The sequence below is a fragment of the Salmo salar genome, chromosome ssa29, assembly GCF_905237065.1.
Source record: "Salmo salar chromosome ssa29, Ssal_v3.1, whole genome shotgun sequence".
NCBI lineage: Eukaryota > Metazoa > Chordata > Actinopteri > Salmoniformes > Salmonidae > Salmo > Salmo salar.
In genome coordinates, this window is record NC_059470.1 from 33236795 (window position 1) to 33264547 (window position 27753).

At 47.3% G+C, this 27753-nt stretch overlaps 1 protein-coding gene across 1 annotated transcript in view; it reads right to left on the minus strand.

Annotated features, from left to right (window-relative positions):
- Positions 1-27753, minus strand: part of LOC106590619 (docking protein 6) — a 213928-nt gene that overhangs the window by 42958 nt on the left and 143217 nt on the right. Inside the window, exons 4-6 of the mRNA XM_045711018.1 lie at positions 11344-11463; positions 4782-4971; positions 803-935 (exon numbers count right to left, since the gene is read on the minus strand). Of these exons, the coding sequence (XP_045566974.1) occupies positions 803-935; positions 4782-4971; positions 11344-11463 (443 nt within the window). The remainder of the gene's footprint in view (positions 1-802; positions 936-4781; positions 4972-11343; positions 11464-27753) is intronic.

Below are 27753 nucleotides of genomic sequence, written 5' to 3' on the forward strand. Positions count from 1 at the left end.
GAACACAGCCATGAATAAAGAATGGTACCAACACATCCTCCGAGAGCAACTTCTCCCAACCATCCAGGAACAGTTTGGTGACGAACAATGCCTTTTCCAGCATGATGGAGCACCTTGCCATAAGGAAAAAGTGATAACTAAGTGGCTCGGGGAACAAAACATTGATATTTTGGGTCCATAGCCAGGAAACTCCCCAGTCCTTAATCCCATTGAGAACTTGTGGTCAATCCTCAAGAGGCAGGTGGACAAACAAAAACCCACAAATTCTGACAAACTCCAAGCATTGATTATGCAAGAATGGGCTGCCATCAGTCAGGATGTGGCCCAGAAGTTAATTGACAGCATGCCAGGGCGGATTGCAGAGGTCTTGAAAAAGAAGGGTCAACACTGCAAATATTGACTCTTTGCATCAACTTCATGTAATTGTCAATAAAAGCCTTTGGCACTTATGAATTGCTTGTAATTATACATGATTATTATTATTTGACCCTGCTGGTCATCTATGAACATTTGAACATCTTGGCCATGTTCTGTTATAATCTCCACCCGGCACAGCCAGAAGAGGACTGGCCACCCCTCAGAGCCTGGTTCCTCTCTAGGGTTCTTCCTAGGTTCCGGCCTTTCTAGGGAGTTTTTCCTAGCCACCGTACTTCTACACCTGCATTGCTTGTTGTTTAGGGTTTTAGGCTGGGTTTCAGTACAGCCCTTTGTGACATCAGCTGATGTAAGAAGGGCTTTATAAATACATTTGATTTGATTTGTGTAGTGTGTGTGTTATGTTTGTGTGTGTTGTGTGTGTTACCTGTGAAGTCTTCTCCTCCATCATCCTCTCATGTTGCTGTGCGATGGACAGTGTGGCTGAGTGGACTCTCTGGTACATCATCTCTCCCTCCCTAGTCTGGAACGTAAACAGACCCTCCCCCGTGTCACACATCCTAGAGAGAGAGTAGGGTTAGAGAGAAGGGGTAGAGAGAGAGAGAGAGAGAGAGATGGGGAAGAGAGAAGGGGGGAGAGAGAGAGAGAGAGAGAGATGGGGAAGAGAGAAGGGGAGAGAGAGAGAAGGGGGAGATAGAGAGAAGTGAGAGAGAGAGATGGGGTAGAGTGAAGGGGGAGAGAGAAAGAAGGTGGAGAGAGAGAGATGGTGAAGAGAGTGGTGGGAGAGCGAGAGAGATGGGGTAGAAAGAGAGATGGAGTGAGTAGGGGGAGAGAAAGGGAGGGGGGAGGGAGTGAGTTTTCTTACAGATACATCATCACTAACACACAGGTTAGAACACAGAGAAACAATGAGATCCAGATATACTGTACGCAGGCAGGAGCAGATACACCTGGCATCTCATAGCATGGAAGGGTGTGGCCTGGAGGGGTGTGCCCTGGAGAGAATTTCCTGGAGGGGTGTGGCCTGGAAGGGTGTGGCCTGGAGGGGTGTGTCTTGGATATGCTGGGATGTTTAGAGTTGTTCAAACTTCCTCTGTGTGTGTGTGTACATGGGTGTGTGTGTGTTGTTTATCAGGAGCCATGGGAACAGTTTTCCTCTACTGCTTCCAAACCAATCCCAGATCCAGGAGACATGTGAAGGGGTTAGGGTTAGATCCAAGAGACGTGAAGGGATTAGGGTCAGATCCAACAGACATGTGAAGGGGTTAGGGTTAGATCCAAGAGACATGTGAAGGGATTAGGGTCAGATCCAAGAGACATGTGAAGGGGTTAGGGTCAGATCCAACAGACATGTGAATGGGTTAGGGTCAGATCCAAGAGACATGTGAAGGGGTTAGGTTCAGATCCAACAGACATGTGAATGGGTTAGGTTCAGATCCAGGAGACATGTGAAGGGGTTAAGGTCAGATCCAAGAGACATGTTAAGGGGTTAGAGTTAGGGTCTGATCCAAGAGACATGTGAAGGGGTTAGAGTTAGGGTCTGATCCAAGAGACATATGAATGGGTTAGGGTCAGATCCAAGAGACATGTGAAGGGATTAGGGACAGATCCAAAAGACATGTGAAGGGGTTAGGGTTAGGGTCAGATCCAAGAGACATGTGAAGGGGTTAGAGTTAGGGTCAGATCCAAGAGACATATGAATGGGTTAGGGTCAGATCCAAGAGACATGTGAAGGGATTAGGGACAGATCCAAGAGACATGTGAAGGGGTTAGGTTCAGATCCAAGAGACATGTGAAGGGATTAGGGTCAGATCCAGGAGACATGTGAAGGGGTTAGGGTTAGGGTCAGATCCAAGAGACATGTGAATGGGTTAGAGTTAGGGTCAGATCCAAGAGACATGTGAAGGGATTAGGGTCAGATCCAAGAGACATGTGAAGGGATTAGGGTCAGATCCAAGAGACATGTGAATGGGTTAGGGTCAGATCCAAGAGACATGTGAAGGGGTTAGGTTCAGATCCAAGAGACATGTGAATGGGTTAGGGTTAGGGTCAGATCCAAGAGACATGTGAATGGGTTAGGGTTAGGGTCAGATCCAAGAGACATGTGAAGGGGTTAGGTTCAGATCCAAGAGACATGTGAAGGGGTTAGAGTTAGGTTCAGATCCAAGAGACATGTGAAGGGGTTAGGTTCAGATCCAAGAGACATGTGAAGGGGTTAGGGTCAGATCCAAGATACATGTGAAGGGCTAGGGTTAGGTTCAGATCCAAGAGACGTATGAAGGGATTAGGGTCAGATCCAGGAGACATGTGAAGGGGTTAGGGTTAGGGTCAGATCCAAGAGACATGTGAATGGGTTAGAGTTAGGGTCAGATCCAAGAGACATGTGAAGGGATTAGGGTCAGATCCAAGAGACATGTGAATGGGTTAGGGTCAGATCCAAGAGACATGTGAAGGGGTTAGAGTTAGGGTCAGATCCAAGAGACATATGAATGGGTTAGGGTCAGATCCAAGAGACATGTGAAGGGATTAGGGACAGATCCAAGAGACATGTGAAGGGGTTAGGGTTAGGGTCAGATCCAAGAGACATGTGAAGGGGTTAGAGTTAGGTTCAGATCCAAGAGACATGTGAAGGGGTTAGGTTCAGATCCAAGAGACATGTGAAGGGGTTAGGGTCAGATCCAAGATACATGTGAAGGGCTAGGGTTAGGTTCAGATCCAAGAGACATGTGAATGGGTTAGGTTCAGATCCAAGAGACATGTGAAGGGGTTAGGGTTAGGGTCAGATCCAAGAGACATGTGAAGGGGTTAGAGTTAGGTTCAGATCCAAGAGACATGTGAAGGGGTTAGGTTCAGATCCAAGAGACATGTGAAGGGGTTAGGGTCAGATCCAAGATACATGTGAAGGGCTAGGGTTAGGTTCAGATCCAAGAGACGTATGAAGGGATTAGGGTCAGATCCAGGAGACATGTGAAGGGGTTAGGGTTAGGGTCAGATCCAAGAGACATGTGAATGGGTTAGAGTTAGGGTCAGATCCAAGAGACATGTGAAGGGATTAGGGTCAGATCCAAAAGACATGTGAAGGGATTAGGGTCAGATCCAAGAGACATGTGAATGGGTTAGGGTCAGATCCAAGAGACATGTGAAGGGGTTAGGTTCAGATCCAAGAGACATGTGAATGGGTTAGGGTTAGGGTCAGATCCAAGAGACATGTGAATGGGTTAGGGTTAGGGTCAGATCCAAGAGACATGTGAAGGGGTTAGGTTCAGATCCAAGAGACATGTGAAGGGGTTAGAGTTAGGTTCAGATCCAAGAGACATGTGAAGGGGTTAGGTTCAGATCCAAGAGACATGTGAAGGGGTTAGGGTCAGATCCAAGATACATGTGAAGGGCTAGGGTTAGGTTCAGATCCAAGAGAGGTATGAAGGGATTAGGGTCAGATCCAGGAGACATGTGAAGGGGTTAGGGTTAGGGTCAGATCCAAGAGACATGTGAATGGGTTAGAGTTAGGGTCAGATCCAAGAGACATGTGAAGGGATTAGGGTCAGATCCAAGAGACATGTGAATGGGTTAGGGTCAGATCCAAGAGACATGTGAAGGGGTTAGGGTCAGATCCAAGAGACATGTGAATGGGTTAGGTTCAGATCCAAGAGACATGTGAATGGGTTAGGGTTAGGGTCAGATCCAAGAGACATGTGAATGGGTTAGGGTTAGGTTCAGATCCAAGAGACATGTGAAGGGGTTAGAGTTAGGTTCAGATCCAAGAGACATGTGAAGGGGTTAGTGTCAGATCCAAGAGACATGTGAAGGGGTTAGGGTCAGATCCAAGAGACATGTGAATGGGTTAGGTTCAGATCCAAGAGACATGTGAAGGGGTTAGAGTTAGGGTCAGATCCAAGAGACATGTGAAGGGGTTAGGATCAGATCCAAGAGACATGTGAAGGGGTTAGGGTTAGGGTCAGATCCTGCTTGCTGTCTGGGTTTCTGTACAGCACTTTGTGACATCGGCTGATGTAAAAAGGGCTTTATATATAAATGTGATCGATTGATTGATATATGAAGGAGACATATGAATGGCTTAAGGTCAGATCCAGGAGACATGTGAAGGGGTTAGGGTCAGATCCAGGAGACATGTGAAGGGGTTAGGGTCAGATCCAGGAGACATGTGAAGGGGTTAAGGTCAGATCCAGGAGACATGTGAATGAGACTCCTATGAAACAGATACGCAGGCAGATGACTGTGTGTCACTGTGACCGCACCTTTCTGCCTCATAGGTGAACCAGATGGATTCTCTCACACACACACACACACACACACACACACACACACACACACACACACACACACACACACACACACACACACACACACACACACACACACACACACACACACACACACACACATACCTTCCTGACTCAAAGGTGAACCAGGTGGAGTCTCGTCCGTATCTCCTCAGTGAGTTGAGGGGCCACATAACCAGTTTGACGCGGGCATTGTGGATATCCCACAAGTAGATGTTCTCATGGGTGATCTGCATCGTACACTCCCCATAGATGTCCAGGTTAGGAGTGGGCATCAGGTACACGTTGAACCGCTCTGGAACAAAAACATTTTTTGCTTTTTTTGACCGAATACAGATTTTGACTTACAAGTAAGAAATAAAACATGGCAATTTTACAAACAGAAAATATGTTTGAAATGGCAGATTAACACAGTAGCATTGTTACAACAGTAAGAATTTGACATTTGGATAGAATCTATTCCAGTCCTATTTTTGGCTGTTTTTAAACACTTTTCAAGCTTTTCAGTAAAAGCGAAGGCTACAAATCAAAATCAAATCAAATGTTATTGGTCACATACATTAGCAGATCACACACATTAGCAGATGTTAATGCGAGTGTAGCGAAATGCTTGTGCGTCTAGTTCCGACAGTGCAGTAATATCTAACAAGTAATCTAATCATTCCCCAACAACTACCTAATACACACAAATGTAAAGGGGTGAATGAGACTATGTACATATAAATATATGGATGAGCGATGGCTGAGCGGCATAGGCAAGGTGCAATAGATGGTTTAAATACAGTTCATACATATGATATAAGTAATGTAAGATATGTAAACATTATTAAAGTCTCCAGTGATTGGGTCTCAATACAGTTTATACATGTGATATGAGTAATGTAAGATATGTAAACATTATTAAAGTGTCCAGTGATTGGGTCTCAATACAGTATATACATGTGATATGAGTAATGTAAGAAATGTAAACATGATTAAAGTGGCATTATTTAGAGACATTGTTTAACGTGACTAGTGATCCATTTATTAAAGTGTCCAGTGATCAGATCTCAATGTGGGCAGCAGCCTCTCTGAGTTAGTGATGGCTGTTTAGCAGTCTGATGGCCTTGAGATAGAAGCTGTTTTTCAGTCTATCGGTCCCAGCTTTGATGCACCTGTACTGACCTCGCCTTCTGGATGGAAGCGGGGTGAACAGGCAGTGGCTCAGGTGGTTGTTGTTCTTGATGATCTTTTTGGCTTTCCTGTGACATTGGGTGCTGTAGGTGTCATGGAGGGCAGATAGTTTGCTCCCGGTGATGCGTTGTGCAGACCGCACCACACTCTGGAGAGCCTTGCGGTTGAGGGCGGTGCAGTTGCCATACCAGGCGGTGATACAGACCGTCAGGATGCTCTCGTTTGTGCATCTGTTAAAGTTTGTCATGGTTTTGCGTGACAAGCCAAATTTCTTCTGCCTCCTGAGGTTGAAGAGGCGCTATTGCGCCTTCTTCACCACACTGTCTGTGTGGGAGGACCATTTCAGTTTGTCTGTGATGTCTACGCCGAGGAACTTTCCACCTTCTCCTCTGCTCGAGGGGGGTGCTCCTTCTGCTGTTTCCTGAAGTCCACGATCATCTCCTTTGTTTTGTTGACTTTGAGTGAGAGGCGTGCATGGCCACGCAGTCGTGGGTGAACAGGGGAGTACAGGAGGGGCCTGAGCACGCACCCTTGTGGGGCCCCAGTGTTGAAAGTCAGCGAAGTGGAGATGTTGTTTCCTACCTTCACCACCTGGGGCGGCCCGTCAGAAAGTCCAGGATCCAATTGCACAGGGCAGGGTTGAGGCCCAGGGCCTCCAGCTTGATGATGAGCTTGGAGGGTACTATGGTGTTGAATACTGAGGTGTAGTCAATTAACTGAATTCTTCCATAGGTATTCCTCTTGTCCAGATGGGATCGGGCAGTGTGCAGTGTGATGGCGATAGCATCGTCTCTGGAGCTATTGGGGCGGTATGCAAACTGAAGTGTTCTGTGAACGGAGTAGTACACAGCGTTGTATGATATCTTCAGTTTCTTGGAAATTTCTTGCATGGAATAGCCTTCATTTCTCAGAACAAGAATAGACTGACAAGTTTCAGAAGAAAGCTCTGTTTCTGGCCATTTTGAGCCTATAATCAAACCCACAAATGCTGATGCTCCAGAAACTGAACTAGTCTAAAGAAGGCCAGTTGTATTGCTTCTTTAATCAGGACAACAGTTTTCAGCTGTGCTGACATAATTGAAAAAGGCTTTTTCTAATGAGCCTTTTAAAATGATAAACTTGGATTAGCTAACACAACATGCCATTGGAACACAGGAGTGATGGTTGCTGATAATGGGCCTCTGTACGCCTATGTAGATATTCCATAAAAAATCTGCTGTTTCCAGCTACAATAGTCATTTACAACATTAACACTGTATTTCTAATCAATTTGATGTTATTTTAATGGACAAACAATGTGCTTTTATTTCAAAAAGGTCATTTCTAAGTTACCCCAAATTTTTCAACGGTACTGTATAAATCATTGTGCCTGACAGATGGACAGACGGACGGACAGAATGAAAGGTCTCATCTGTTTGACAGAAGCCATTAGTGAACTGAGAAGGCTCATACAGTGTCAAAAACGGACTAAATCAACCCAGTATCAGCAGTTTGAGAGTTCGGCTTTTGCATACTTCTGGCCCATGAGTCACTGAAATAAGTTTCTCCACATGATCACTAGCATTTGAGTCCATGCTGTTGTACAGCCGACTTAAAATCCAGAATTAGCATTCAAACCACCTTGCATGAAGATGAAATCCATGTACTGAAAGGATAACAAAGACAGCTCCTAACACAATATTATACTGAACAAAAATATAAACACAACATGTAAAGTGCTGGTCCCATGTTTCATGAGCTGAAATAAAAGATCCCAGAAATGTTCCATACGCACAAAAAGCTTATTTCTCTCAACTTTTTGTCATTGAGCATTTCCCCTTTGTCAAGATAATACATCCACCTGACAGGAGTGTCACATCAAGAAGCTGATTAAACAGCATGATCCTTACACAGGTGCACCTTGTACTGGTGACAATAAAAGGCCACTCTAAAATGTGCAGTTTTGTCACCAACACAATGACACAGATGTCTCAAGTTTTGAGGGAGCGTGCAATTGGCATGCTGACTACAGGACTGTCCATCAGAGTTGCCAGAAAAAGGAATGTTGATTTCTCCACCATAAGTCACCTCCAACGCCGTTTTAGAGAATTTGGCAGTACGTCAAACCGGCCTCACAACCGCAGACACAACCGCAGATGTGTAACCACGATCGTCTGAGACCAGCCACCCAGACAGCTGATGAAACTAAGGAGTATTTCTATCTGTAATAAAGCCCTTTTGTGTGGGAAAACTCAATCTGATTGGCTGGGCCTAGCTCTCCAGTGGGTGGGCATGGCTCCCAAGTGGGTGGGTAGAACTCCAAGTGGGTTCAGTAGAACTTCATTCAAAAGATGAAAAAAATAGGAGGCAGATATAAAAAGTAATAAGAACATTAAAATGTAGTAGTTCTCAACGTTATGTAACAGACTGATAAAGACTAAAGACAAAACACTTGTCCTTATCAAGAACTCTTTTATTTTCCTCTTTCCTTGAGAGAAAGAAGATGAAGAAGAAGGAGGGAGAGAGAGAGAGCAAGAGAGAAAGAGAGAGACAGAGAGCGAGCGAGAGAGACAGAAGGATGAGCATTGTGAAGGTCAGCGTCCAGTTGCTAAGGAGAAATGAAGTCTCAATACACTTAAAATATGTCCTCCCGTTTCATCTTCTTCGCTTCATCAAAACGGACTCAAACTAACAAGTGGTAGCAAATCTTCCTCATTACACTATTTTTAGGAGCAGCAAGAAAATGAACTTTGATTTAATTATCGGCCCCTGTAGTTTGGAGATCACTAACTGAAGTCTAACTGCTGAGTGTGGAGCTGTCTACGATATACTTCAGTACACCCCCCACTCCCTCCCCCCCCCACACACACCACATCGATGTTATGAATATGCAGTGCCTTCGGAAAGTATTCAGACCCATTGATTTCTTCCACGTGTTAGTTAACAGCCTTATAACAGCCTTAACACAATACGCCATAATGACCAAGCAAAAACAGTTTTTTCAAAATTTTTGCTAAATTATTTGAAATAAAATACAGAAATATCACATTTACAAAAGTATACCAGGATCCTTTACTCAGTACTTTGTTGAAGCACATTTGGCAGCGATTATAGCCTCGAGTCTTCTTGGGTATGACCCTACAAGCTTGGCAAACCTGTATTTGGGGAGTTTCTCTCATTCTTCTCTGCAGATCCACTCAAGCTCTGTCAGGTTGGATGGGGAGCGTTGTTGCACAGCTATTTTAAGGTCTCTCCAGAGATGTTCGATCAGGTTCAAGTCTGGGTTCTGGCTGGGCCTCTCAAGGACATTCAGACACTTGTCCTCAAGCCACTCCTGCGTTGTCTTAGCTGTGTGCTTAGGGTCGTTGTCCTGTTGGAAGGTGAAACTTCAGCCCAGTCTGAGGTCCTGAGCACTCTGGAGCAGCTCTGGAGTTTCATTAAGGATCACTCTGTACCTTGCTCCGTTCTTCTTTCCCTCGATCCTGACTCGTCTCCCAGTCCCTGCCGCTGAAAAATATCCCTATAGCATGATGCTGCCACCACCATGATTCACCGTAGGGATGGTGCCAGGTTTTCTCCAGAGATGACGCTTGGCATTCAGGCCAAAGAGTTCAATCTTGGTTTCACCAGACCAGAGAATCTTGTTTCTCATGGTCTGAGAATCCTTTAGGTGCCTTTTGGCAAACTCCAAGTGGGCTGTCATGTGCTTTTTACTGAGGAGTGGCTTCCGTCTGGCCACTCTACCATAAAGGCTTGATTAGTGGAGTGCTGAAGAGCTGTTTGTCCTTCTCGAAGGTTCTCCCATCTCCACAAAGACAATCTAGAGCTCTGTCAGAGTGATCATAGAGTTCTTGGTCACCTCCCTGGCCAAGACCCTTTCCCCCGTTTGCTCAGTTTGACCAGGTGGCCAGCTGTAGGAAGAATCTTGGTGGTTCCAAACTTCTTCCATTGATGGAGGCCACTGTGTTCTTGGGGACCTTCAATGCTGCAGAAATGTTTTGATACCCTTCCCCAGATCTGTGCCTTGACACAATACTGTCTCAGAGCTCTATGGACAATTCCTTGACCTCATGGCTTGGTTTTTGCTCAGACATGCACTGTCAATTGTGGGCCCTTATATAGACAGGTGTGTGCCTTTCCAAATCATGTCCAATCAATTGAATTTACCACAGGTGGACTCCAATCAAGTTGTAGAAACATCTCAAGGATGATGAATGGAAACAGGATGCACCTGAGCTCAATTTCGAGTCTCATATCAACCGTTCTGAATACTTATGTAAATGAGGTATTTCAGCTTTTGCTTTGTCATTGTGGGGGTATTGTGATGTCATTATGGGGTATTGTGATGTCATTGTGGGGTATTGTGACGTCATTGTGGGGTATTGTGTGTAGATTGATGAGGATTTTTTTTAATCCATTTTAGAATAAGGTTGTAACTTAACAAAATGTGGAAAAAGTCAAGGGGTTGGAATATTTTCCGAATTCCCTGTCGTTTTACATGGAAGCTGCGAGAGGGAAGATAAAGGTTATTACTGTTCATTGGACTAGATGGGCTGTTCAGATTCATTAAAAGACGGATTCATATAAATAAACAAGAAACAAGGGCAGGGCACAAAGTTATGAAAGCTTTAAGAGGTTGTTAGGGGAATCAAAATGAAACCTTGGCCCAGATTATTTTCAGTTGCACTCTTTACCATTCAGTTATACCACCTCTTTACCATTCAGAACAGTTTTTTTATTATTTGATTTCCAAAGTGTACAAATTACACACACACATTGCAATCATTTCCACAGCTAGTCTAGGTATAACATAACAGCTATTCCTTTCCTCTTCTTTATGTATTTCTCTCTTTTCTCCATTTTCTCCTTTTCTATTTACTGGATGGGGGAATGTGTGGGAAGCACAGTGATTTCACATGGCCTCAGCCCCAGCCTCTATCATCTCATCCATCTCTGTGACAAGCTTCATTATGAGGAGAGGCAGTGATGCACAGCACCTCTCATTAGGCCAGGAAGACACATGTACACACACACACACACACTCAAAAACACGTACACACACACACTCAAAAACACATACACAACACACACATGCACAACACACATAAACAAATACACACACAACACACACACACATGCACAACACACATAAACAAATCACACACACACACACACACACACACACACACACACACACACACACACACACACACACACACACACACACACACACACACACACACACAGAGAGACCTCTATTGCACAGGGCTTGTAGGCAGTTTGATTACTGGCCCCAAAATGTGCCAGTAATGAAACTGCCTACAAGTCCTGTGCTGGTTGGGGGGGGGTAGAGAAATGGCCTCTATTGGTGGCAGGGGCTAATAGTGGATTCACCATTCCCTTCTCACAAACCTCTAAGGACTCAGTTGCACTAACACATAAAGGCCAGTCAAGTAAACTGCTAACCAGTTCGGGGCAGGATTGACATTAGATAGTGTTCTAATTGGGGACTCACCGTTCTGCTCCCGCTGCACCCCCGCTGCTAACAGGTCTGGTTCTCCCAGGCTGATGTCGTTCAGACAGCTTCCTAGACACTCCACACACAGTAGCTTCCACCACTCCTCTGCATCCAGCTCTACAAAGAGTTAAAACAAGAGTTAAACACACACACACAAACACACAGCAGCTTCCACCACTCCTCTGCATCTAGATCACACAAAGTTAGAAAAGTCCACACACACACAGATGAATCATACAGTACTTCGGATAAATAAAATCCCTCCTACGTGAGTACCGGTAACGGTAACTGGGGGAAAATGTATCTGATGGATTCCCTCCTGATGAAAAGAGGCAAGCAGTTCATGAACACAAAGCACCAGATGAATGCTGAATATCCTCTCTCTCCTCTCCCATCCCTCTCTCTCCTCTCCCATCCCTCTCTCTCCTCTGACCACCCGCAACTCTTCCCTCTCTTACCCTAACCCTCTCTCTCTTCCATCTCTTCCCTAACCCTCTCTCTCTTCCCTCTCTTCCCATAACCCTCTCTCTGATCCCTCTCTTCCCCTAACCCTCTCTCACTTCTCTCTCTTCCCCTAACCCTCTCTCTGTTCCATCTCTTCCCCTAACCCTCTCTCTGTTCCTGCCCTCCCCTAACCCTCTCTCTGTTCCCTCTCTTCCCCTAACCCTCTCTCTCTCTTCCCCTAACCCTCTCTCGCTCCTCTCTTAACCCTCTCTCTGTTCCCTCTCTTCCCCTAACCCTCTCTCTCTTCCCTCTCTTCCCTAACCCTCTCTCTCTTCCCTCTCTTCCCCTAACCCTCTCTCGCTTCCCTCTCTTCCCCTAACCCTCTCTCTCTTCCTCTCTTCCCCTAACCCTCTCTCTCTTCCATCTCTTCCCCTAACCCTCTCTCTCTCTCTCTTCCCTAACCCTCTCTCTGTTCCCTCTCTTCCCCTAACCCTCTCTCGCTTCTCTCTCTTCCCCTAACCCTCTCTCTCTTCCATCTCTTCCCTAACCCTCTCTCTCTTCCCTCTCTTCCCCTAACCCTCTCTCTGTTCCCTCTCTTCCCCTAACCCTCTCTCTCTTCCCTCTCTTCCCTAACCCTCTCTCTCTTCCATCTCTTCCCCTAACCCTCTCTCGCTTCTCTCTCTTCCCCTAACCCTCTCTCTCTTCCCTCTCTTCCCTAACCCTCTCTCTCTTCCATCTCTTCCCCTAACCCTCTCTCTGTTCCCTCTCTTCCCCTAACCCTCTCTCTGTTCCCTCTCTTCCCCTAACCCTCTCTCTCTTCCCTCTCTTCCCCTAACCCTCTCTCTCTTCCCTCTCTTCCCCTAACCCTCTCTCTGATCCCTCTCTTCCCCTAACCCTCTCTCTCTTCCCTCTCTTCCCCTAACCCTCTCTCTGTTCCATTTCTTCCCCCTAACCCTCTCTCGCTTCTCTCTCTTCCCTAACCCTCTCTCTCTTCCCTCTCTTCCCTAACCCTCTCTCTGTTCCTCTCTCCCCTAACCCTCTCTCGCTTCCCTCTCTTCCCCTAACCCTCTCTCTGTTCCTGCCCTCCCCCTAACCCTCTCTCTGTTCCCTCTCTTCCCCTAACCCTCTCTCTGTTCCCTCTCTTCCCCTAACCCTCTCTCTCTTCCCTCTCTTCCCCTAACCCTCTCTCTCTTCCCTCTCTTCCCCTAACCCTCTCTCTGATCCCTCTCTTCCCCTAACCCTCTCTCTCTTCCCTCTCTTCCCCTAACCCTCTCTCTGTTCCATTTCTTCCCCTAACCCTCTCTCGCTTCTCTCTCTTCCCCTAACCCTCTCTCTCTTCCCTCTCTTCCCCTAACCCTCTCTCTGTTCCTGCCCTCCCCCTAACCCTCTCTCTCTTCCCTCTCTTCCCCTAACCCTCTCTCTGTTCCTGCCCTCCCCCTAACCCTCTCTCTGTTCCCTCTCTTCCCCTAACCCTCTCTCTGTTCCATCTCTTCCCCTAACCCTCTCTCTCTTCCATTTCTTCCCCTAACCCTCTCTCTCTTCCCTCTCTTCCCCTAACCCTCTCTCTGATCCCTCTCTTCCCCTAACCCTCTCTCTCTTCCCTCTCTTCCCCTAACCCTCTCTCTGTTCCATTTCTTCCCCTAACCCTCTCTCGCTTCCCTCTCTTCCCCTAACCCTCTCTCTGTTCCTGCCCTCCCCCTAACCCTCTCTCTGTTCCCTCTCTTCCCCTAACCCTCTCTCTGATCCCTCTCTTCCCCTAACCCTCTCTCTGTTCCCTCTCTTCCCCTAACCCTCTCTCTCTTCCCTCTCTTCCCCCAACCCTCTCTCTGTTCCCTCTCTTCCCCTAACCCTCTCTCTGATCCCTCTCTTACCCTAACCCTCTCTCGCTTCTCTCTCTTCCCCTAACCCTCTCTCTGTTCCATCTCTTCCCCTAACCCTCTCTCTGTTCCTGCCCTCCCCCTAACCCTCTCTCTGTTCCCTCTCTTCCCCTAACCCTCTCTCTGTTCCCTCTCTTCCCCTAACCCTCTCTCTGATCCCTCTCTTCCCCTAACCCTCTCTCTCTTCCCTCTCTTCCCCTAACCCTCTCTCGCTTCTCTCTCTTCCCCTAACCCTCTCTCTGTTCCATCTCTTCCCCTAACCCTCTCTCGCTTCTCTCTCTTCCCCTAACCCTCTCTCGCTTCTCTCTCTTCCCCTAACCCTCTCTCTGTTCCCTCTCTTCCCCTAACCCTCTCTCTCTTCCATCTCTTCCCTAACCCTCTCTCTCTTCCCTCTCTTCCCTAACCCTCTCTCGCTTCCCTCTCTTCCCCTAACCCTCTCTCTGTTCCCTCTCTTCCCCTAACCCTCTCTCTCTTCCCCTAACCCTCTCTCTGTTCCATTTCTTCCCCTAACCCTCTCTCTCTTCCATCTCTTCCCTAACCCTCTCTCTGTTCCCTCTCTTCCCCTAACCCTCTCTCTCTTCCATCTCTTCCCTAACCCTCTCTCTCTTCCCTCTCTTCCCCTAACCCTCTCTCGCTTCCCTCTCTTCCCCTAACCCTCTCTCTGTTCCATTTCTTCCCCTAACCCTCTCTCTGTTCCCTCTCTTCCCCTAACCCTCTCTCTGTTCCCTCTCTTCCCCTAACCCTCTCTCTCTTCCCAATCTCTTCCCTAACCCTCTCTCTCTTCCCTCTCTTCCCTAACCCTCTCTCTGTTCCCTCTCTTCCCCTAACCCTCTCTCTCTTCCATCTCTTCCCTAACCCTCTCTCTGTTCCCTCTCTTCCCCTAACCCTCTCTCTCTTCTCTCTCTTCCCCTAACCCTCTCTCTGATCCCTCTCTTCCCCTAACCCTCTCTCTCTTCCCTCTCTTCCCCTAACCCTCTCTCTGTTCCATTTCTTCCCCTAACCCTCTCTCGCTTCTCTCTCTTCCCCTAACCCTCTCTCTCTTCCCTCTCTTCCCCTAACCCTCTCTCGCTTCTCTCTCTTCCCCTAACCCTCTCTCTGTTCCCTCTCTTCCCCTAACCCTCTCTCTGTTCCTGCCCTCCCCCTAACCCTCTCTCGCTTCTCTCTCTTCCCCTAACCCTCTCTCTGTTCCATTTCTTCCCCTAACCCTCTCTCTCTTCCCTCTCTTCCCTAACCCTCTCTCTGTTCCATTTCTTCCCCTAACCCTCTCTCGCTTCTCTCTCTTCCCCTAACCCTCTCTCTCTTCCCTCTCTTCCCCTAACCCTCTCTCTCTTCCCCCTAACCCTCTCTCTGTTCCTGCCCTCCCCCTAACCCTCTCTCTCTTCCCTCTCTTCCCCTAACCCTCTCTCTGTTCCCTCTCTTCCCTAACCCTCTCTCTGTTCCTGCCCTCCCCCTAACCCTCTCTCTCTTCCCTCTCTTCCCCTAACCCTCTCTCGCTTCTCTCTCTTCCCCTAACCCTCTCTCTGTTCCATTTCTTCCCCTAACCCTCTCTCTCTTCCCTCTCTTCCCCTAACCCTCTCTCTGTTCCTGCCCTCCCCCTAACCCTCTCTCTGTTCCCTCTCTTCCCCTAACCCTCTCTCTGATCCCTCTCTTCCCCTAACCCTCTCTCTGTTCCCTCTCTTCCCTAACCCTCTCTCTGTTCCATTTCTTCCCCTAACCCTCTCTCTCTTCCATCTCTTCCCTAACCCTCTCTCTCTTCCCTCTCTTCCCCTAACCCTCTCTCTCTTCTCTCTCTTCCCCTAACCCTCTCTCTGTTCCATTTCTTCCCCTAACCCTCTCTCTGTTCCTGCCCTCCCCTAACCCTCTCTCTCTTCCCTCTCTTCCTGCCCTCCCCCTAAACCTCCCTCTTACCTCTCTTCCCTCCCTCCCCCAACCCTCTCTCTCTTTCCTCTCTTCCCTCACTTCCCTCCCTCCCCCTAACCCTATCCCTCTTTTCTCTCTTCCCTCCCGCTAACCCTCTCTCTCTTCCCTCACTTCCCTCCCTCCCCCTAACCCTCTCCCTCTTTTCTCTCTTCCCTCCCGCTAACCCTCTCTCTCTCTCTTCCCTCTGTCCCCTCCCTCCCCTAACCCTCTCTCTCTCCCCCTCCTCCCCTCCTCCCCTCCTCCCCTATACAGGACAATAGAGATCCCAGATATAACTAGGCATCACCTTTTCCTTTGTATCACACAATATTTGATATACAGCAGGTTTTTAAAGTGCCATAGAGTTCTGTGTTTTCTAGTTGGCTATGAAAAACCGTGGTATTGTGAGTATCGTGGTATCGTGACAACCCTAATCTGTACTGTCCATCTAAAGCACATCCATGACAGATCTGGGATCAGGCCATCAAATATTTTTTTCATGGATAGATTTGGTCCACAAGTGGAGCACAAGGGGATCAAGTGATGTTATCACCAGAAACAGCAGAAAATCAATAGCCTATTATCAAAATAGGGTGATATAATTCATTGGTGGAAAGCCTGAGTGTAAAAAACAATTAACAGGATAGATATGAGGAAATAGTGAGATGCATCCTAGATTAATTATCTCAAAGTATCTCTCTCTCTCACTGACACAGACACTCACACTCAAACACACAAACACATACAGTGACTTCGGAAAGAACTCAGACCCCCTGACTTTTCCCACATTTTGTCGCTTTTACAGCCTCGTTCTAAAATTGATTTTTAAAAAAGGTGACCAAGAACCCAATGGTCACTCTGACAGAGCTCCCTTCTCCTCTGTGGAGATGGGAGAACCTTCCAGAAGGACAACCATCTCTGCAGCACTCCACCAATCAGGTGTTTATGGTAGAGTGGCCAGATGGAAGCCACTCCTCAGTAAAAGGCACATGACAGCCTGCTTGGAGTTTGCCAAAAGGCACTTAAAGACTCTCAGACCATGAGAAACACAATTCTCTGGTCTGATGAAACCAAGATTGAACTCTTTGGCCTGAATGCCAAGCGTCACGTCTAATCAATTTTAGAATAAGGTTGTAACATAACAAAATGTGGAAAAAGTCAAGGGATCTGAATACATTCCGAAGGCACTGTATATCCTGATGCCTAGTCACCTTACCCCAATACAGACAGTATCGACCTCCAGCACTCCAGTATCCCTGCACATTGTAAATATGGTATTGGAACAGACCCTGTATATAGCTACTGACCCTGGAACAGACCCTGTATATAGCTACTGACCCTGGAACAGACCCTGTATAAATACTGACCCTGGAACAGACCCTGTAAATAGCTACTGACCCTGGAACAGACCCTGTATATAGCTACTGACCCTGGAACAGACCCTGTATATAGCTACTGACCCTGGAACAGACCCTGTATAAATACTGACCCTGGAACAGACCCTGTAAATAGCTACTGACCCTGGAACAGACCCTGTATATAGCTACTGACCCTGGAACAGACCCTGTATATAGCTACTGACCCTGGAACAGACCCTGTATATAACTACTGACCCTGGAACAGACCCTGTATATAGCACACTGACCCTAGAACTGACCCTGTATATAGCACACTGACACAGGAACTAACCCTGTATATAGCATACTGACAATGGAACAGACCCTGTATATAGCTACTGACCCTGGAACAGACCCTGTATATAGCTACTGACCCTGTATATAGCTACTTTTTTCTTATATGTATTTGTGTGTTTTTGTTCTACCTTGTTATTTCTAGTGCTACACTACAGTCGTGGCCAAAAGTTTTGAGAATGACACAAATATTATTTTTCACAAAGTCTGCTGCCTCAGTTTGTATGATGGGAATTGGCATATACTCCAGAATGTTATGAAGAGTGATCAGATGAATTGCAATTAATTGCAAAGTCCCTCTTTGCCATGCAAATGAACTGAATCCCCCCAAAACATTTCCACTGCATTTCAGCCCTGCCACAAAAGGACCAGCTGACATCATGTCAGTGATTTTCTCGTTAACACAGGTGTGAGTGTTGACGAGGACAAGGCTGAAGATCACTCTGCCATGCTGATTGAGTTCGAATAACAGACTGGAAGCTTCAAAAGGAGGGTGGTGCTTGGAATCATTGTTCTTCCTCTGTCAACCATGGTTACCTGCAAGGAAACACGTGCCGTCATCATTGCTTTGCACAAAAAGGGCTTCACAGGCAAGGATATTGCTGCCAGTTAGATTGCACCTTAATCAACCATTTATCGGTGTCATGGTCGTTGTTGTAAGAATCGGACCAAAATGCAACATGATTTGGGTTCATCATCTTTATTACGTGAACCGGCAAAAAAACAATAAAGAACAAAACGAACGTGAAGCTATGTAGTGCTCAAGGCAACTATAAACAAACAAGATCCCACACCCAACAGGTGGGAAAAAGCTGCCCAAATATGATCCCCAATCAGAGACAACGATAGACAGCTGCCTCTGATTGGGAACCATACCAAGCCAACCTAGAAATAAAGAAACTAGAATGCCCACCCTAGTCACACCCCGACCTAACCAAAACAGAGAATAAAGGATCTCCAAGGTCAGGGCGTGACAATTGGATCATCAAGAACTTCAAGGAGAGCGGTTCAATTGTTTTGAAGAAGGCTTCAGGACTCCCAAGAAAGTCCAGCAAGCGCCAGGACCGTCTCCTAAAGTTGATTCAGCTGCGGGATCGGGGCACCACCAGTACAGAGCTTGCTCAGGAATTTCAGCAGGCAGGTGTGAGTGCATCTGCACGCACAGTGAGGTGAATACTTTTGGAGGATGGCCTGGTGTCAATAAGGGCAGCAAAGAAGCCACTTCTCTCCAGGAAAAACATCAGAGACAGACTGATATTCTGCAAAAGGTACAGGGATTGGACTGCTGAGGACTGGGGTCAAGTCATTTTCTCTGATGAATCCCCTTTTCGATTGTTTGGGGCATCCGGAAAAAAGCTTGTCCGGAGAAGACAAGGTGAGCGCTACCATCATTCCTGTGTCATGCCAACAGTAAAGCATCCTGAGACCATTCATGTGTGGGGTTGCTTCTCAGCCAAGGGAGTGGGCTCACTCACAATTTTGCCTAAGAACACAGCCATGAATAAAGAATGGTACCAACACATCCTCAGAGAGCAACTTATCCCAACCATCCAGGAACAGTTTGGTGACGAACAATGCCTTTTCCAGCATGATGGAGCACCTTGCCATAAGGCAAAAGTGATAACTAAGTGACTCAGGGAACAAAACATCGATATTTTGGGTCCATGGCCAGGAAACTCCCCAGACCTTAATCCCATTGAGAACTTGTGGTCAATCCTCAAGAGGCAGGTGGACAAAAAAAAACACAAATTCTGACCATCTCCAAGCATTGATTATGCAAGAATGGGCTGCCACCAGTCAGGATGTGGCCCAGAAGTTAATTGACAGCATGCCAGGGTGGATTGCAGAGGTCTTAAAAAGAAGGGTCAACACTGCAAATATTGACTCTTTGCATCAACTTCATGTAATTGTCAATAAAAGCCGTTGACACTTATGAAATGCTTGTAATTATACTTCAGTGTTCCATAGTAACATCTGACAAAAATATCTAAAGACACTGAAGCAGCAAACTTTGTGGAAATTCATATTTGTGTCATTCTCAAACTTCTGGCCACGACTGTACATTGATATTGATTAGTGCGCTGTTGGGTTTGGGAGAAAGGCATTTCTGTCACGACTCCTACCGAAGGCAGCTCCCCTTCCTGCTCGGGTGGTGCTCGGCGGTCGTCGTCACCGGCCTACTAGCTGCCACTGATTCCGTTTTTTCCTCTTTCTGTTTATTGGTTTCACCTGTTTTGTGTTAGGCTGATGATTAGTCGGGTTATTTTAGCCAGTAGGCCCGCATGCTCTGTGTGAGGGATTGTTTGTGTGTTGCTACTGTGCACGCTTGTGCCTGACGTGTTTTCGGTCGTGGGTTTTCTCCGGACTGTTTCAGTCCCCAGTGTTTGGGGCATTTGTTTTGTGTGCGCCCCGTATTTTCGTGGGATGGCTTATGTTCGCCGTGTGTGCAAATAAAGCACTACCCTGTACTCTCTGCTTCCTGCGCCTGACTTCGCACCCACTACACCCAGAGCCTTATAATTTCACTGTACTTGTGCATGTGACATTAAAACACACAAACACACACACCACATATGCTGCTGTGGGCACAAGTTTTGAAAAAGCTAAAAACGGTGACAACTTTCATCTTGGCAGTGGTGGGAGAAGAGGAGGGAGAATTGGTGATACTTATTCAATTGTTTAATTGGAGGCTGATGGTTTCAATGAATCGAAGTATCACTTCCTCACAGGGCAGATAGATGCAGTAGACAGTTGTTGGTGAATACCAACGTCTTCCTTTAAAGATGACAACAGGCTCTGCTTACAATATCTGTAAGACTACAGTTTGGGTAAGAGTTACTGAGCTATGAAATGAGTGACTAAGTTCTTTATCTCCTTCTCTGTTGTCTATGTTATCTCCCTGGTCTCTGTAATCGCTCTGGTCTCTGTAATCTCCCTGGTCTCTGTAATCTCCCTGGTCTCTGTAATCTCCCAGGTCTCTGTAATCTCCCTGGTCTCTGTAATCGCTCTGGTCGCTGTAATCTCCTTGGTCTCTGTAATCTCCTTGGTCTCTGTAATCGCTCTGGTCTCTGTTATCGCTCAAAGTGAATGATGTCAGGTCCTACTGCCTGTAAACACACAGTCCAGTTCATAGTGAATGATGTCAGGGCCTACTGCCTGTAAACACACAGTCCAGTTCATAGTGAATGATGACAGGTCCTACTGCCTGTAAACACACAGTCCAGTTCAAAGTGAATGATGTCAGGCCTGTGTGGCAAATGGCTTGTTTGCATAAAGGCCTACTGTAGCTCTGATTGGCTATGGCGCACCGGTCTGAGTAGACTCCAGAATTGGACGAGACAGATGTTTTTATTAGGTTTTATTTACTGCAGTGTCTATTCATTGTCATAAAGCATGGGCGTTTCCAACTAAATATTGCTATAGAATTTTCACAAATGCCTTAGTATACGTCAAGAATTTATGAAAACGTGAAAATGACCATATCTACTGTAAGTGCTCTCTTGTCCATTTTTTTTTTTTTTAAGCGTAATATTCTTCCCGGGGGTGTATATGAACAGATTTGAATAACATTTCAGTTTGCTTGCTGTTTTCCAAACCTATTGTCTGAAAGGATAGGAGATGTAGGTTCTGAAGGGTAAAACGTTACCACACACACACACACACACACACACACACACACACACACACACACACACACACACACACACACACACACACACACACACACACAAACACACACACATTACTCTGTAGCCTGAGCCTGTGTTTGTCCATTTCCTCCCTCGCTGAGCCTGTGTTTGTCCATTTCCTCCCTCGCTGAGCCTGTGTTCTCTGAGTGTATCTGAAGTCTAAACTCACAGAGACTATTAGAGCTGCTGAGTGGAAAATCACAAACACAAACACTTCATCAGTGTGCCACCCTGCATCCCACTGCTGGCTTGCCTCTGAAGCTAAGCAGGGTTGGTCCTGGTCAGTCCCTGGATGGGAAAACAGATGTGGCACAGAGAGGAAAGAGAGGAGGAGCTGTATAGTGGAACAGAACCACAGAGAGGAGTAGCTGTATAGTGGTACAGTACCACAGAGAGGAGGAGCTGATACTGGAACAGTACCACAGAGAGGAGGAGCTGATACTGGAACAGTACCACAGACAGTAGATGTATACTGGAACAGTACCACAGAGAGGAGGAGTTGATACTGGAACAGTACCACAGAGAGGAGTAGCTGATACTGGAACAGTACCACAGACAGGAGGAGCTGATACTGGAACAGTACCACAGAGAGGAGGAGCTGATACTGGAACAGTACCACAGACAGTAGCTGTATACTGGAACAGTACCACAGAGAGGAGGAGCTGATACTGGAACAGTACCACAGACAGTAGCTGACACTGGAATAGTACCACAGAGAGGAGGAGCTGATACTGGAACAGTACCACAGAGAGGAGGAGCTGATACTGGAACAGTACCACAGAGAGGAGGAGCTGATACTGGAACAGTACCACAGAGAGGAGGAGCTGATACTGGAACAGTACCACAGAGAGGAGGAGCTGATACTGGAACAGTACCACAGACAGTAGCTGTATACTGGAACAGTACCACAGAGAGGAGGAGCTGTATACTGGAACAGTACCACAGAGAGGAGGAGCTGATACTGGAACAGTACCACAGAGAGGAGTAGCTGATACTGGAACAGTACCACAGAGAGGAGGAGTTGATACTGGAACAGTACCACAGAGAGGAGTAGCTGATACGGGAACAGTACCACAGAGAGGAGTAGCTGATACTGGAACAGAACCACAGACAGTAGCTGATACTGGAACAGTACGACAAAGAGGAGGAGCTGATACTGGAACAGTACCACAGAGAGAAGGAGCTGATACTGGAACAGTACCACAGAGAGGAGGAGCTGATACTGGAACAGTACCACAGACAGTAGCTGTATACTGGAACAGTACCACAGAGAGGTGGAGCTGATACTGGAACAGTACCACAGAGAGGAGGAGCGGATACTGGAACAGTACCACAGAGATGATGAGCTGTATACTGGAACAGTATCACAGACAGTAGCTGATACTGGAACAGTACCACAGAGAGGAGGAGCTGATACTGGAACAGTACCACAGAGAGGAGGAGCTGATACTGGAACAGTACCACAGAGAGGAGGAGCTGATACTGGAACAGTACCACAGAGAGGAGGAGCTGATACTGGAACAGTACCACAGAGAGGAGGAGCTGTATACTGGAACAGTACCACAGAGAGGAGGAGGTGATACTGGAACAGTACCACAGAGAGGAGGAGCTGTATACTGGAACAGTACCACAGAGAGGAGTAGCTGATACGGGAACAGTACCACAGAGAGGAGTAGCTGGTACTGGAATAGTACCACAGACAGTAGCTGATACTGGAACAGTACCACAGACAGTAGCTGTATACTGGAACAGTACCACAGAGAGGAGGAGCTGATACTGGAACAGTACCACAGAGAGAAGGAGCTGATACTGGAACAGTACCACAGAGAGGAGGAGCTGATACTGGAACAGTACCACAGACAGTAGCTGTATACTGGAACAGTACCACAGAGAGGAGGAGCTGATACTGGAACAGTACCACAGACAGTAGCTGTATACTGGAACAGTACCACAGAGAGGTGGAGCTGATACTGGAACAGTACCACAGAGAGGAGGAGCTGATACTGGAACAGTACCACAGACAGTAGCTGTATACTGGAACAGTACCACAGAGAGGAGGAGCTGTATACTGGAACAGTACCACAGAGAGGAGGAGCTGATACTGGAACAGTACCACAGAGAGGAGTAGCTGATACTGGAACAGTACCACAGAGAGGAGGAGTTGATACTGGAACAGTACCACAGAGAGGAGTAGCTGATACGGGAACAGTACCACAGAGAGGAGTAGCTGATACTGGAACAGAACCACAGACAGTAGCTGATACTGGAACAGTACGACAAAGAGGAGGAGCTGATACTGGAACAGTACCACAGAGAGAAGGAGCTGATACTGGAACAGTACCACAGAGAGGAGGAGCTGATACTGGAACAGTACCACAGACAGTAGCTGTATACTGGAACAGTACCACAGAGAGGTGGAGCTGATACTGGAACAGTACCACAGAGAGGAGGAGCGGATACTGGAACAGTACCACAGAGATGATGAGCTGTATACTGGAACAGTATCACAGACAGTAGCTGATACTGGAACAGTACCACAGAGAGGAGGAGCTGATACTGGAACAGTACCACAGAGAGGAGGAGCTGATACTGGAACAGTACCACAGAGAGGAGGAGCTGATACTGGAACAGTACCACAGAGAGGAGGAGCTGATACTGGAACAGTACCACAGAGAGGAGGAGCTGTATACTGGAACAGTACCACAGAGAGGAGGAGGTGATACTGGAACAGTACCACAGAGAGGAGGAGCTGTATACTGGAACAGTACCACAGAGAGGAGTAGCTGATACGGGAACAGTACCACAGAGAGGAGTAGCTGGTACTGGAATAGTACCACAGACAGTAGCTGATACTGGAACAGTACCACAGACAGTAGCTGTATACTGGAACAGTACCACAGAGAGGAGGAGCTGATACTGGAACAGTACCACAGAGAGAAGGAGCTGATACTGGAACAGTACCACAGAGAGGAGGAGCTGATACTGGAACAGTACCACAGACAGTAGCTGTATACTGGAACAGTACCACAGAGAGGAGGAGCTGATACTGGAACAGTACCACAGACAGTAGCTGTATACTGGAACAGTACCACAGAGAGGTGGAGCTGATACTGGAACAGTACCACAGAGAGGAGGAGCTGATACTGGAAAAGTACCACAGAGAGGAGGAGCTGTATACTGAAACAGTACCACAGACAGTAGCTGATACTGGAACAGTACCACAGAGAGGAGGTGCTGATACTGGAACAGTACCACAGAGAGGAGGAGCTGATACTGGAACAGTACCACAGAGAGGAGGAGCTGTATACTGGAACAGTACCACAGAGAGGAGTAGCTGATACTGGAACAGTACCACAGAGAGGAGGAGCTGATACTGGAACAGTACCACAGAGAGGAGGAGCTGATACTGGAACAGTACCACAGAGAGGAGTAGCTGATACGGGAACAGTACCACAGAGAGGAGTAGCTGATACTGGAACAGAACCACAGACAGTAGCTGATACTGGAACAGTACGACAGAGAGGAGGAGCTGATACTGGAACAGTACCACAGACAGTAGCTGTATACTGGAACAGTACCACAGAGAGGAGGAGCTGATACTGGAACAGTACCACAGACAGTAGCTGTATACTGGAACAGTACCACAGAGAGGAGGAGCTGATACTGGAACAGTACCACAGACAGTAGCTGTATACTGGAACAGTACCACAGAGAGGTGGAGCTGATACTGGAACAGTACCACAGAGAGGAGGAGCTGATACTGGAACAGTACCACAGAGAGGATGAGCTGTATACTGGAACAGTACCACAGACAGTAGCTGATACTGGAACAGTACCACTGAGAGGAGGAGCTGATACTGGAACAGTACCACAGAGAGGAGGAGCTGATACTGGAACAGTACCACAGAGAGGAGGAGCTTATACTGGAACAGTACCACAGAGAGGAGGAGGTGATACTGGAACAGTACCACCGAGAGGAGGAGCTGTATACTGGAACAGTACCACAGAGAGGAGTAGCTGATACTGGAACAGTACCACAGAGAGGAGGAGCTGATACTGGAACAGTACCACAGACAGTAGCTGCATACTGGAACAGTACCACAGAGAGGAGGAGCTGATACTGGTAACAGTACCACAGACAGTAGCTGTATACTGGAACAGTACCACAGAGAGGAGGAGCTGTATACTGGAACAGTACCACAGAGAGGAGGAGCTGATACTGGAACAGTACCACAGAGAGGAGTAGCTGATACTGGAACAGTACCACAGAGAGGAGGAGTTGATACTGGAACAGTACCACAGAGAGGAGTAGCTGATACGGGAACAGTACCACAGAGAGGAGTAGCTGATACTGGAACAGAACCACAGACAGTAGCTGATACTGGAACAGTACGACAGAGAGGAGGAGCTGATACTGGAACAGTACCACAGACAGTAGCTGTATACTGGAACAGTACCACAGAGAGGAGGAGCTGATACTGGAACAGTACCACAGAGAGAAGGAGCTGATACTGGAACAGTACCACAGAGAGGAGGAGCTGATACTGGAACAGTACCACACACAGCAGCTGTATACTGGAACAGTACCACAGAGAGGTGGAGCTGATACTGGAACAGTACCACAGAGAGGAGGAGCGGATACTGGAACAGTACCACAGAGAGGATGAGCTGTATACTGGAACAGTACCACAGACAGTAGCTGATACTGGAACAGTACCACAGAGAGGAGGAGCTGATACTGGAACAGTACCACAGAGAGGAGGAGCTGATACTGGAACAGTACCACAGAGAAGAGGAGCTGTATACTGGAACATTACCACAGAGAGGAGGAGGTGATACTGGAACAGTACCACAGAGAGGAGGAGCTGTATACTGGAACAGTACCACAGAGAGGAGTAGCTGATACGGGAACAGTACCACAGAGAGGAGTAGCTGGTACTGGAACAGTACCACAGACAGTAGCTGATAATGGAACAGTACCACAGACAGTAGCTGTATACTGGAACAGTACCACAGAGAGGAGGAGCTGATACTGGAACAGTACCACAGAGAGAAGGAGCTGATACTGGAACAGTACCACAGAGAGGAGGAGCTGATACTGGAACAGTACCACAGACAGTAGCTGTATACTGGAACAGTACCACAGAGAGGAGGAGCTGATACTGGAACAGTACCACAGACAGTAGCTGTATACTGGAACAGTACCACAGAGAGGTGGAGCTGATACTGGAACAGTACCACAGAGAGGAGGAGCTGATACTGGAACAGTACCACAGAGAGGAGGAGCTGTATACTGAAACAGTACCACAGACAGTAGCTGATACTGGAACAGTACCACAGAGAGGAGGTGCTGATACTGGAACAGTACCACAGAGAGGAGGAGCTGATACTGGAACAGTACCACAGAGAGGAGGAGCTGTATACTGGAACAGTACCACAGAGAGGAGTAGCTGATACTGGAACAGTACCACAGAGAGGAGGAGCTGATACTGGAACAGTACCACAGAGAGGAGGAGCTGATACTGGAACAGTACCACAGAGAGGAGTAGCTGATACGGGAACAGTACCACAGAGAGGAGTAGCTGATACTGGAACAGAACCACAGACAGTAGCTGATACTGGAACAGTACGACAGAGAGGAGGAGCTGATACTGGAACAGTACCACAGACAGTAGCTGTATACTGGAACAGTACCACAGAGAGGAGGAGCTGATACTGGAACAGTACCACAGACAGTAGCTGTATACTGGAACAGTACCACAGAGAGGAGGAGCTGATACTGGAACAGTACCACAGACAGTAGCTGTATACTGGAACAGTACCACAGAGAGGTGGAGCTGATACTGGAATAGTACCACAGAGAGGAGGAGCTGATACTGGAACAGTACCACAGAGAGGATGAGCTGTATACTGGAACAGTACCACAGACAGTAGCTGATACTGGAACAGTACCACTTAGAGGAGGAGCTGATATTGGAACAGTACCACAGAGAGGAGGAGCTGATACTGGAACAGTACCACAGAGAGGAGGAGCTTATACTGGAACAGTACCACAGAGAGGAGGAGGTGATACTGGAACAGTACCACAGAGAGGAGGAGCTGTATACTGGAACAGTACCACAGAGAGGAGTAGCTGATACTGGAACAGTACCACAGAGAGGAGGAGCTGATACTGGAACAGTACCACAGAGAGGAGGAGCTGATACTGGAACAGTACCACAGAGAGGAGGAGCTGACACTGGAACAGTACCACAGAGAGGAGGAGCTGTATACTGAAACAGTACCACAGACAGTAGCTGATACTGGAACAGTACCACAGAGAGGAGGAGCTGATACTGGAACAGTACCACAGACAGTAGCTGTATACTGGAACAGTACCACAGAGAGGTGGAGCTGATACTGGAACAGTACCACAGAGAGGAGGAGCTGATACTGGAACAGTACCACAGAGAGGAGGAGCTGTATACTGAAACAGTACCACAGACAGTAGCTGATACTGGAACAGTACCACAGAGAGGAGGAGCTGATACTGGAACAGTACCACAGAGAGGAGGAGCTGATACTGGAACAGTACCACAGAGAGGAGGAGCTGTATACTGGAACAGTACCACAGAGAGGAGTAGCTGATACTGGAACAGTACCACAGAGAGGAGGAGCTGATACTGGAACAGTACCACAGAGAGGAGGAGCTGATACTGGAACAGTACCACAGAGAGGAGTAGCTGATACGGGAACAGTACCACAGAGAGGAGTAGCTGATACTGGAACAGAACCACAGACAGTAGCTGATACTGGAACAGTACGACA